At 40.3% G+C, this 12,330-nt stretch overlaps 1 protein-coding gene across 4 annotated transcripts in view; it reads right to left on the bottom strand.

Annotated features, from left to right (window-relative positions):
* Positions 1-54: 54 nt before the first annotated feature.
* The window catches only part of Taf1 (TAF1 RNA polymerase II, TATA box binding protein (TBP)-associated factor, 250kDa), a 76,702-nt gene continuing 64,426 nt past the window's right edge, over positions 55-12,330 (bottom strand). For 2 of the 4 annotated variants that reach the window (XM_005401670.2, XM_013502870.1), the window contains exons 33-38: positions 11,620-11,687; positions 11,246-11,362; positions 7,491-7,616; positions 5,987-6,143; positions 4,626-4,803; positions 55-1,426 (exon numbers count right to left, since the gene is read on the bottom strand). In XM_005401670.2, the coding sequence (XP_005401727.1) occupies positions 1,207-1,426; positions 4,626-4,803; positions 5,987-6,143; positions 7,491-7,616; positions 11,246-11,362; positions 11,620-11,687 (866 nt within the window). In that variant the 3' untranslated portion in view covers positions 55-1,206. Of the gene's footprint in view, positions 1,427-4,625; positions 4,804-5,986; positions 6,144-6,424; positions 6,521-7,490; positions 7,617-11,245; positions 11,363-11,619; positions 11,688-12,330 lie in introns of all 4 variants that reach the window. The other 2 variants (XM_005401669.2, XM_005401671.2) reach the window with 2 other exon arrangements.

The following is a 12,330-nucleotide window of genomic DNA, read 5'->3' as shown; positions in this document are numbered from 1 at the left end:
TTTCTAGATTATGGCCTTTTCACTTTTTTTGTTTTTTTTGGTTTTTTTCTCCGGTACCAGGAACCGAACTCACGACCTTGTACTTGCCAGGCAGGCGCTTTGCCGCTGAGCTAAATCCCCAGCCCCTATGGCCTTTTCACTTCACATTACAGTTTGCCTAGACCTTTCCATCTGGCAAGCTCCTATTTCTTCAATAATCAGCTTTAAAACTTACCTCTAGGAAGATGTCCCTGACTTTTTTCAAATGTGATGACTCCTCTATTTTCTCTTATATTTTATAGCTAGCTTCTTAATTGCACTTATCTCACAGTACTTAATCATTTATTAACATGTTTGACTTCCCATCCCCCCCAACTTGATGGTAATCTCTTTAAGTAAAAGAGATGTGCCTTCTTTACCTTTGCATCCAAAGGATCTGATAGAGTGCTTATTGTGGAGCAGATACTTAGTAATATATCTACTGAGGATTTTATGATTCTAGAAACATTTACTGAGTACCTACTTTGCACAGAACCATCTCCTAAGCATGAAAAGAAACAGAAGACACAGTCTTTGTCCTAAGGAACTTACCATTTTCCTACCATTCCCCACGCGGGAGGAAACAACACATTTACATGGCAACATATCATTTCTGACATACAGGCTGTTTCAAAGATTTATAGTCACTTGCCTCAAATCCATTTAGGAACAAGGCATTGTATAACTAAATAATAAAGTTAATGGGCAGTTTGTCCAATAGGTTTAAGTGTCCCACAGAGCCCACTGGAATCCAATTCTCTGTTCCATCAGAGGTGTTCTCAGCTATTCCAGCCTGCAAATTAGAAAACTGAAATGATACCATGCATAGAGAACTTATAATGTACGAGGAGGACATAAGTTATTAGTCTTTTCATAATTTCTCCTCTTTCCCCAGGGAAAAAAATATACCTAAAGCAATAAATGAAGTTAAAGAACAGTACTGGAGAAGAGTGAGATTGTTCTCTTTTCGGTAGTGGTAGGGGAAAGGGTAGCTTGGTTTTACATCAAAGGGTGACATTGCCCCGAGATCAGGAGAGATCATTTACTTATTATTAAAGCCTAAGGTGTTAGTTAATCTGGTGATTTCAGGACCAGACACTGTACAAATATAAACAAAAAAAATGGGGAAAAGTGAAGCACCTAGGCTGGAGAACAGGGAAGGCTGACCAAAGAGGCCCAAAGGAAGCCTTATTCATCAGAGTCCAAGTCACTGTCTCCAGCAATGGAGTGGAAATCCTCACTGTCCTCCTCGTCCTCTGACAGGTGGACCTGGCTTAGTACACTTGGCCCAGAGCGCTGCTCTTCCTCCTCATCTTCTTCCTCCTCTGATACCTCATACCCACCGATGCTGCTGAAGCTTGTGTCTTGGGTGTTCGACTTGGGATCAGGCTCCTCATAGCTCCCATAACTGAGAAGAGAAACATGTCATCTCTCAAGCTGACCATTCCCATTCTCAGTTGCCACCAAGGGATCAGCCCATCTCACCTCCCCTGGATGCTACACTGACTGATTCTGTCTAGACTGTTCTACATGTCCCAGAGAGAAAAATTATCCTGTTCAAAAATATCAACTTCCTAACTTCATATATACAAGATATGAAAGCAAGTCCCCTATACCCAAACAACACACAATAGCTAACATGACCACAAATGCTTTGAGAGCCTCATGATTTCATCTACCACTTAGTTTCACTCACCTATGTATCCAAAATTAATTAACAGTCCCGAAGAGTCTCCAATGTATTATTTCTATCCCCTCCTTTCCATCCCTACTCTGCTTGCCTTGGCTTAGTCCTTTATTATCTCTGGTCTGCACTACTGAAATAACACTGCATGCCTCCAGTCTTGCTCTCCTCCAATCAATTTCTTCCCACTTTTGCCAGAGTGCTCTTTATTTTTGTTTGTTTATTTTTAATTTTACTTAAAGAAATCACACAAAGAATGCACGTTCACTGGTTTAAAAGTCAGAACATACATCAGAAAAAAAGAAAAAAAATAACTCCACCACTGAGATAATCTTTTGGTATATGATCTTCTAATTTTCTATGTATTTTAGATGCTTAAACATTTTTTTTTATTTACAAATGACATATTTTATATATTCTTCAGAATATCCTTCTGCCACTTTCATTAATGATTATAATGAACATCTGTGTCAATAAACATACACCTATAGCATAATTTTAATAGCTGCATGGTATTTATTCTGGTTTGTGGCTGTGACCTGATTTAACAGTATCTCACTAAGACATTTAAGTTGTCTCCAATTTTTTCACTATGAGAAACAATGCTGTGATAAACATCCTTATATAAGTATCTTAATGAAGATGCTTTTATTCCCATAGAAAAATTTCATAGATTGGAATTTTGGGGCCAAAGGGAATGCACATTTGAAAATTTTTTTTATTTATGGTGATAAATTGCTAAACCTCTCTCCTACCCACTCTATTTTATCAATTTACTTTTTCCTCATATACTTTCCAACACTGGGCATTATTATTCATTTTAATCTTTATCATTCTGATAGGTTAAAAAAAAAACTACTTGAGTGTTTCATTGCATTTCCTTGACTATTAGGAAATTGTATTTTTGATATATTTATTGGCCGTTTACATTTCTTTCATAAATTATTAGTTCATGTCTTTTGCCTGTTTTTCTTTGGTATACAGAATAATCTTCCCTTCTCTCTTTTTTTGTGGCTGTTTTTTGAGACAGGGTATTGCTGTGTAGTTCAGGCTGTCCTTCAGCTCACTATTCAGCCCAGGCTGGCTTTGAACCCACAACAATCCTCCTGCCTCAGCCTCCCCAGTGCTGGGATTATAGGTGTGTGCCACTATGCCTGCCTGCACAGAGTAATCTTTCTAAGATGTAAATCCGATCACAATGTTCTCATTCAGTGCCTGCCCCAAATTTCCAGGTCCTTCAAAATTTGGTCCTTACCTAACCTCTTTCGATCACTTTTTCAGATTTTTAAAAATTTTTTTGTAAAAAAAAAAAAAAAAAAAAAAAATATGTTTTTGTATTGCTGTATTGAACCCAGGGCCTCAATGCATACTAGGCAAGAATTCTACTAGCAGACTATATCATCAAACCCTTACATCATTTTTATCACATGGATCATGGATCTTACGTGGATCAATCAAAAGCGACAGCCACACTAAGTTACTTACGTTCTTAAAAGTGCCTCACGCCTCTGGATCTTCATTCATGCTGTTCCTGGTCTCTGCAATGTACTTGGCTTTCTTTTTCATCTAGCTAATTACTTTTTTTCTTTGTCTTGTCACTTTGAGACAGGGTCTCGCTATGCAGTTCAGGCTGGCCTTGAGCTCACTTGTAGCCCAGGCTGGTCTTGAACTCACAATGATCCTCCTGCCTCAGCCTCCCACATGCTGGGATTACAGGCATGCGCCACCACACCCAGCTTTCTAGCTAATTACTATTTATGTTCAGATCAGTTTCCTAACCAGCTACCTTACCCATCCTTCTCCAAGTCCCGGAAAAACTCTGTGATTGCCTGCCTTTTCATGTTAGGTAGTGACTGCTTGTTTACCTATTTTAGATTTCCTGCTAGACTGAACACCTTAAAGGAAGGAATCATATCTTAGTTGTTTTGTGCTTACAAATAAAACTTTCTAACTGCTTGCTGGCTAAATGTATCATGTATATGTTAAACCCAACATGCCCAAAGGCAAATTCATTTTTCCCTCCTTTCCTACCCCATTTAGTACCTATTTTTCCTGTTTTCTTTCTCTGTGACATTCCCATTCATTATTGATCTGACTGTCTACCTCCTAACTCTAATTATCTACCTTTTAAATAACACTTAAGTAAATATGTCCTTTCATTTCCCACCCTTTCCTCACAGGTCCCTGTTAGTATCTTCATCATGTCCCACTATACCCTAAGAGAAAGTTAACATACAAAGTTGATGTTATTTCCCTTTCCTTAAAGTGACTGTTCCTACTACCTATAGTACAAACTCCAAATGTCTTAAGCATGCCATTTAAGGTCCTCTACAATATAATCCCTTGCTACTTTTAGTATCTCAAATCCCCAACAACTTCCCTTTGCTCTGGAACATGCTTCATGTTGCCTTTCTTTTTTTTTTTTTTTTTTTTTTGGTTTTTCTCCGGTACCGGGAACTGAACTCACGACCTTGTGCTTGCCAGGCAGGCGCTTTGCCGCTGAGCTAAATCCCCAGCCCCCTGTGCCTTTCAATATACTGTTTCATCTACTCACCTGCTGCCATAGTATCTACTTAGTACACTCCTATTCAAGCTTGAAGGCCCAGTTCAAACATTCCCTTGTCTGTGAAACTTTCCCTGATTACTTCAACCAAAGTGTGATGTTCCCTCCTCAGTGGTGCCTTGGGACTTTGTACTTACTTATGCTTTAGTACTTATCCCATTGTAATGATTTGTTTGTCAGGAGAGCTCCTTAAGGGCAGGATATATCTTGCTCCTCTGTATCCCCAGGGCCTAAGCACCATGCCTGGTCCTAGTAGGTGCTCAGGAAAAGTTTGATGATAAAAGCAATCTGATGCTAAGCCCCTTGACATCATACCTGGGCATTAATGCCACAGCCCTGTAGCATGTTGTTGCCGATTACCTGATGTTGCTATCCTCCAAACCATGGGAAGCCTCCCCACCGTCTCCCTCATACGACATCATGCTTTCTTCATTTTCCATGCCCATCCTTGTGTTCTCCTGTAGCACATGGAGCTGCTTTGGTCTTATACCACCAGATGCCACATCAGAGTCACTTCCACTTTCACTCAGCTGAATAGCTGTAAAAACCAGATTCTGATTAAGAGAGAAACTTTTAAAAAAAGAGAGACTTGACAGAATTAACTTTTTGTTCTGTGTTTCTATTTTTTTTTTTTTTTTTTCCCTTTTTGAGACAGGGTCTCACTATGCAGTTCAGTCTGGCCTTGAGCTCACTTTGTAGCTCAGGCTGGTCTGGAAATCGCAATAATTCTCTTGCTTCAGCTGTCTGCTCAGCTTGTGTTTTGGCTCTGTTGTGTTTTTTGTTTTGTTTTGTTTTGTTTTGTTTACAGGTACCAGGAATTGAACTCACAACCTTGCACTTGCCAGGCAGGCGCTGTGCCGCTGAGCTAAATCCTTAGCCCCTCAGCTTGTTTTTCTATTTTTTGAGCCAGGGTATTGCTATGTAATTCAGGCTGGCCTTGAATTCATGGCAATCCTCCTGCCTCAGCCTGCCAAATGTTGGAATTACACATGTGCACCACCACCCTCAGCAAATTAACATTATTTTGAGACAGAATCTCACTACAGAATCCAGGCTGGTCTTGAATTTATCTATGTCACCGAGTGCTGGCCTCAAACTCTGTGATCTTCCTGCCTCAGCCTCTTAAAAGTCCTAGAATTACAGGCATTTGCCATGGTGCCTAAACAGAATAACATCTTTAGATTTGTCTTCCAAAAACAGTCCCCCCACATATCTACACAGGCATCTTGCCTATATCCCTCACTTCAGAAACTTCTCTCGTAAACTGTGTAGAGTCAACAGTGGCAAGATCTATAGTCTAGAAATCGAATCCAAATAACAATTTTCCTTTTCCAGCTCAGTGCAACTTATGTTTTCTTTCATCTCCTGCAATACTTTCCCCCTACTAGTTCAGAAAGTATCCCCAGACAGGATCTTTTTCCTTACTTTCCCTTCCCTGTTGCCACTTACACACTTGTTCTCTTCTTTAGTAACTATCCAAATCAAAGTTGCTACTTAGGCATTGCCTTTTGCACTGTCATCTTTTGTACCTCTTGTGTTGTTTTTTTCACTTCCTCTAAAGCTCATAGACATGACTGAGTGCTTAGTACTTTCACATCTATTAATGGCACTTCATAAAAAAAGGCAATTTCTGATAACATATGTGGCCAAGAGTTTCCTATCCAGTCCTGAGGACTCTATAGTGAGCTATGTAGGAGCAGGAACGAAGAAGCAAGACTTACCAGAGAAAGGATTATCTCCTTCTTCATCACTTCCTGCATCTTCTTCATCATCTTCTCCTTCAGACATAAGCAAATCCTCATACAAAACGCTGGCCTGGGGTTGTTGTACAGTTCCTTCCTCTTCATCTGCAAGATCACCATCTCCATCTTCACCTTCCTATATGAGACCAGATAGGGGTCAAAGTCCCATAAACTGACTGAGTAAGAGACTAGGAGCTGCCACCACCAGCCCCATGCCCCCACCCCCTGCTGCCTCACAAGAAGTTACATAATTTTGGTGGATAGATTTGTTCAGCTGGTCCCAAGGATTAAAGTCAGACTGATGCTCACTATGGAGACCCTGTGATATCACCTGGGGATTTGGCCTGCCCTGTACTATTGGGGTTCCTATTGCATAAAGGTATAACATAACCATAAGCTTTCTGTAAGCATACTCACTGGGGCTGGAGTCTTAGGTTTCCCATCCTCCTCATCATACCCTTCAATATCTACATCAGAGTCTTCCTCGCCCAGCCTACCTCGGCCCTGGCGCATCTGAGTAAGGAACACAAATACCACATCGTTGAGGGATGTGCCTGTAGGAGGAGTTAACCAAGGGTTCTTCACCCAGGACAGACACTCCTCCCTGATATCCTAGCCAACTCCAGGGCTAGTGGGGGCTGTTTACACAGCTCAAGGCATGTGTATTTTCCCCCAGTCATTCTTTGGAAATCAAGGCCAGGGTTAAGAAAAAAAAGAACAGGCAGGTCCTCAGTCTATTCTTACTATATCACAAGGACATATTTCCTTTTTTCTTTTTGTGTTTTTGAGACAGAGTCTCACTGTGTAGTTCAGGCTGGCCTTGAGCTCACTTTGTAGCCCAGTCTGGCCTCGATCTCGCAACAATCTTCCTGCCTCAGCCTCCCAAGTGCTGGGATGATAGGCATGGCCACCATGCCTGGCTTACAAGGATATATTTCCTTTCTAACACAAGCTTTTGTTATAGCTTGCATTGGAGTCTTTCAGATAGAACTGTCCTGGGTTTTGCACTCCAGTGGAACCCTAACTAAGAACAGGTACAGGATTTCAGGCTTCAGACTAGGAGTATCTTCTGAAACCTCTTTAGAAAGGCCAATTTGAAAAATTTAACCTTATAAAATTTTCAATTTGGATTGTAACTTAAAGTAACAGGCCCATTATTTTTACCTCTGACTCTGAATGTAGTTGGTTTTTCTAGTTAACTGTTAGGATGCTCTAATGGCCTCATATACTTGTATACACTTGTACTTTCCCCTCAAGTACTGCTGTGCTTGACTATGCCCACATGCAGAGAGATGACTATGCCAGTCATGTGATCTGCCAACCTTTCTCCCCCTCCACCTGAAATCACATTTCTAAGCCTTCATTCCCAAGGCCAGTGGGCTCAGACATCCTTGATGTGTATTGCATATCACTTCCACCATTCCTTCAACTCTCACCCTCCAGGTATATTACCAATTTCACAAACAGAAAAACAATGTCCTACCTGTGTTACCTGCTTTTCTGGAGTAGCAGTGGGAATATCCATGACAGACATATTGCTCTCATCTTGAAATACTGAGGCATCTCGAGACATACTGAGGGATGTATTGGTATCGTACAAGTCAGGAGGCTGTGGCACAAAACATAAAACTTAGCTTCTACCAAGGGAAGGAAAAATAAAGACAACTCCCCTTTAGAGCATTCACTGCAGGAAAAGGTCATGCAGAGTAATCCAGTTAAAGAGAAAACTTAAGTTTGGCACAGCTTTATGCACAAATTGTTTTTTTTAGAATCTTAAAAATGTTGCCTATTCTAGCAGATTAAAATATATAGATAGATAGAGAAAGCGTGAGCAAGAGAGAGCGAGCGAGAGTGAGCCTAAAACAGAAATACATCAAAACTAAGGGACAAGGGGCTGGGGATTTAGCTCAGCGGCAAAAGCGCCTGCCTGGCAAGCGCAAGGTCGTGAGTTCGGTTCCCGGTACCGGAGAAAAACAACAACAACAACAAAAAAAAAACAAAACAAAAAAACTAAGGGACAAATTTGTACTCTCTGGCCAATAACCAGCTTTTTTTTAGTCCTGTCTTTTTATTTTTAGGCCCAGGGCTTCATACCAGTGCTATTTTGAATGTCTGATTTAGAGACATTTAAGAGGAAAATAGGATAAAGAAACTTCAATTCCAACAATGGCATGGAATGTTTTCACAATTTATGAGCTCATCAGAGGATGCTACAAAAGAGCAGCGTGAAAAACCATGGGCTCTGGCATAAACTGCCTTGAGTTTGAGTTCCAGGCTCCACCACTTATAAACTGAGTAACTTTAACAAATTACTTACTCTCTCTAACCCTTTGGTTTCCTCAAGTGTAAAACATGGGTGATAATCTCCCTTAAAGGGTCATGAGAAGAGATATGCATAGTACTCAACAAATTACAGATCCCTTTCCTCATCTCTCCCCTGAAAAAAAGGATTTAACAAATGGACTATTCAATGATAGGAGGGACCAGACAGAATGCTCATAATATAACAAAGTGAAAAAAGCAAGACACAAAACCATACTGATCAATTTTCATTCATTCATTCATTCATTCATTCATTCATTCACTCATTCATTCATTCAGGCGATACTGGAGATTGAGCCCAGGGCCTTTGAACTGAGCTACATCCTCAGCCTTTTTATTCTGACGTCTTGCTAAGTCATTAAGTTGCCCAAGGCTGGGCTTGAACTGTCTTTCTGCCTCAGCCTCCCTGAGTGCTAGAATGAATTATAGGCATGTACCACTATGCCTGGCTCAATTTCATTTTAAAAGTATGTATAAACACATAAACCTGAACCACACATATTAAAAAATTATTTTATCCAATGACTGATGTTCTGAGTTGTGAAACTGACAGTAACTTATTTCTTGTTTGTATTTACAGAAAACCCACATATGTTATTTTTGTTTTTAAAAGTAAATAAACAAGACTGATTGAGTAGAGGGTTTTGGAGAGAAGAGTAAAACAATTCAAAGCATTAAAGAGCAGATAAATCAGTATGGAACAGAAGAACAGAACGAGAGGGAACGAAATTTTTGCAAATTCTTAAAGCCTACTACAGAAAGTAAGGACTGTGTGGGAAAACTGAAGTGAGCAATTTTGAAGTATTACTGAATAGATGATACAATACAAACTAGGTAGAAACAGTCAAGTGAAAACACATTATTGATTAACACCATTTAGAAGTCATAAATAAGGTATGGTTACTGTCATGCTTCTATATAAACCCAAACTGTATTATGACAGGTTAAACTTATACAAACTTTTCAAACAATATTGGAGTTTTAACAGTAACGAGTAAGGATAGTCACTCATGAGGCAGGCTATCTTCAATTGTGTATGTTGTGAGTGGAGGGAATGATGAGAAGGTGAACTAGAAAAATGAAATAGTATTTGTACCTTACTCTATATAGGTAACATTTTAACTGTACTAAACAGCAGCTACTGCTCAGGAAGCAGAACAGGTATTCCTTAGCCATTTGAGGTAGTATGGGAGGGGTAGGAAAGAAAGGAAAATGACTTTTGGGCCCAAGGGTTTTTAACTCACCACAGCACTAGGCTCAGACTTTCCTAATTCTCAGCAAACTATGTGTAATTCAGGCGCTAGACTCCTGGAGAATGATGGATGGCTAATACCCAGACTTTAACTTACCAGAAAACACCTTGTGGAAGCTGTGAGCCTATTAGCAAATAGGGCCTTCCTGGGCAACATCACTCACCCAATCCCCCTTGACCCAATTTGCCCATATACTGCAAGCCAAGAGCCTTTCCTTGTTCTGGACCTTGAAGAAGTATCTGAGGGTTCTTTATACCTGGCCCCTCAGTAACCTAGGTTTTGGGATTAAAGAGAAAGTAAAAGACAGATAGGGAAAGTATATGAACGAGACACAGAGACAGCAATAATCCAACAGATCAGACAGGCTGCATTATCAGTTCTAAGGGAAACGTAGGTAGAATAAAAAAAGTCCTGTAGGTGTCAGGAGAATTCTTCATTCAAAGATTTGGTTAAATTTGAAAGATTCTCTGAGGACTATGTAGACAATTTTCATACAGAGGCTGAAACAAGTATTTACCAAATTTCTACTACGTGCCAGGAAAATTAACTTGTTTAACGTTGACAACATCGTGAAAAGTAGATTTTTTTTTTGGTACCAGGAATCAAACTCAGGACCTTGTGCTTGCCAGGCAGGTGCTTGTGCCACTGAGCTATATCCCCGGCCCAATAAGATTTTAGAAAAAAGGAAACTGAGTTAGAGAGGTTAAGTTAACTTCCCAAGATCACAAAGCTACACCGTGGCAGAGCTACAAGTCAAACCCAGACCTATTTTATGTCAAACCTCATGTATTTCCCATTCTACCATAGTGTCTCCAATACAGGAAACCAACCACCAGTTACTAGTATATTCTGTTAAGTACTATTATTCAAGCTGGGCGTGGTGGCACATGCCCATAATCCCAGCACTCGGGAGGCTGAGGCAGGAGGATTGTTGCGAGTTCAAGACCAGCCTGGGCTACAAAGTGAGCTCAAGGCCAGCCTGAACTGAATAGCGAGACCCTGTCTCAAAAAGACAAAAAAATTTTAAAAAGTGCTATTATTCAAAATTTGCCAACCCTTGAATATAGCATAAAGGAAATACACTCATTATATTCAAGGGTTTAGTCAGATCAAAAAGACTAGAAATGTCTTAAAATTTAAGTCTTTGACATGTAAATTTAAGAACATTATAAATATTACCCGTCATTATTTACTAAGAGCGGGAGTCAATCTAGGAAAATGGGTGACATCTGAGAATACTGAGATACCTCTAAGGGAACGCATCACCAGGTATCTGCAAGACACAGGAATAATAAAAGCCCATGTCTATAACTGAACAGCCTACACTCTAGGAGATGTCCTAGAATCCCAAAATTTATGGACAAGATAACCAGAGAAACTTGGAGAATGCCTCTGGCTAAAGCAGTCGACATCTAGTATTCCCAAATTTCTAAACAACTAAGGCCCCATCCCACTCGTTCAGTTGCTTCCAGATTTAGCAAGGCTACCAAGACCCATAGCCCTCACTCACCTTAGCCTTTGAGAAGACAAGAAAGCACACGAAAGGCATATGAAGAGGGAGGACAGAGAAGAATGGTATCTCAGTAAATAGATCTGTTAACATGCTCCCAATTCCCAAACCAATAAGAAAAATATGAGAGGAGTTCTTAGTCCTTAGACTTACCTGAGGTGTATAGGGACCTGGGGTCATTGGGTCTAGGCTTTCTAATTCTGCCTCCTCCAGAGCTGCTTCTTTAGCTGTACATATATCCTTCTCAAGTTGAGTCAAATGCTCGTCATACTGAGAAATAAACAATTAATGAATTGATTCAATGTATGTTTTAGGCACTGGGAATACAGAAGTAAACAAAACAGACAAAAATACCCCTGTCTTCGTGGAGGTTTTACCCTAGTGCCAGGACACAGATAGTCAAAATACGTAAAGCAGGGAAGGAATCAGGGACTGTGGAATAAGTGTAGAGTAGGATGGCTCCTCACTCAAAAGAACAAAAGGATTCCATGGAGCTACATGCAAGGGACCTCCTGCATGCCACCTACCTCAGTCAATGTCTGGTAACAGATGTTCACAATCTCCTGAGCAGTTTTAGTATACTGACTCTCAGGCCCTATAAATGAAATAAGAAAATGCCATTACTTTTATTAAACTTCAGTTCTAGAATTTATATCATTACCAGCAGTATGTCCCATTACCTTGGATTCAGAAAAATTATGCATCATCTTTAGCTTGGACTTTTAGTTTCACTATGCACTTCAGGCTGGCCTTGAGCTCACTTTGTAGCCCAGGCTGGCCTCAAACTCACAGTGATCCTCCTGCCTCAGCCTCCCAAGTGCTGCAATTACAGGCGTGAGCCACCATGCCCGGCTCCTGCTTGTGTTCCACTTTTACAAATGGAAAATTTCAATCATATACAAAAATAGAATGATAGGGGCTGGGGACTTAGCGGCACAGCACCTGCCTGGCAAGCGCAAGGTCGTGAGTTTGATTCCTGGTACTGGAAGAAAAACAACAAAACAAAACAAAACAAAACAAAAATAGACTGATACAGCCAGGCATGGTGGTACCTTGAGAGTTCGAGGCCAGCCTGGGCTACAAAGTGAGCTCAAGGCCAGCCTGAACTGCATAGGGAGACCCTCTCTCAAAAAGACCAAAAAAAAAAAAAAAAAAAAAGACTAATATAATAAACTCCCATGTACCCATTAATCAACTTCAACAATTCAACACATGGCCAATCATGTTTCATTTATCCT

This window comes from Chinchilla lanigera, unplaced genomic scaffold (genome assembly GCF_000276665.1).
Source record: "Chinchilla lanigera isolate Chin_1 unplaced genomic scaffold, ChiLan1.0 scaffold00074, whole genome shotgun sequence".
Taxonomy (NCBI): domain Eukaryota; kingdom Metazoa; phylum Chordata; class Mammalia; order Rodentia; family Chinchillidae; genus Chinchilla; species Chinchilla lanigera.
Note: the sequence above shows the minus strand (reverse complement) of the source record. Positions and strands in the feature narration are given on the sequence as shown.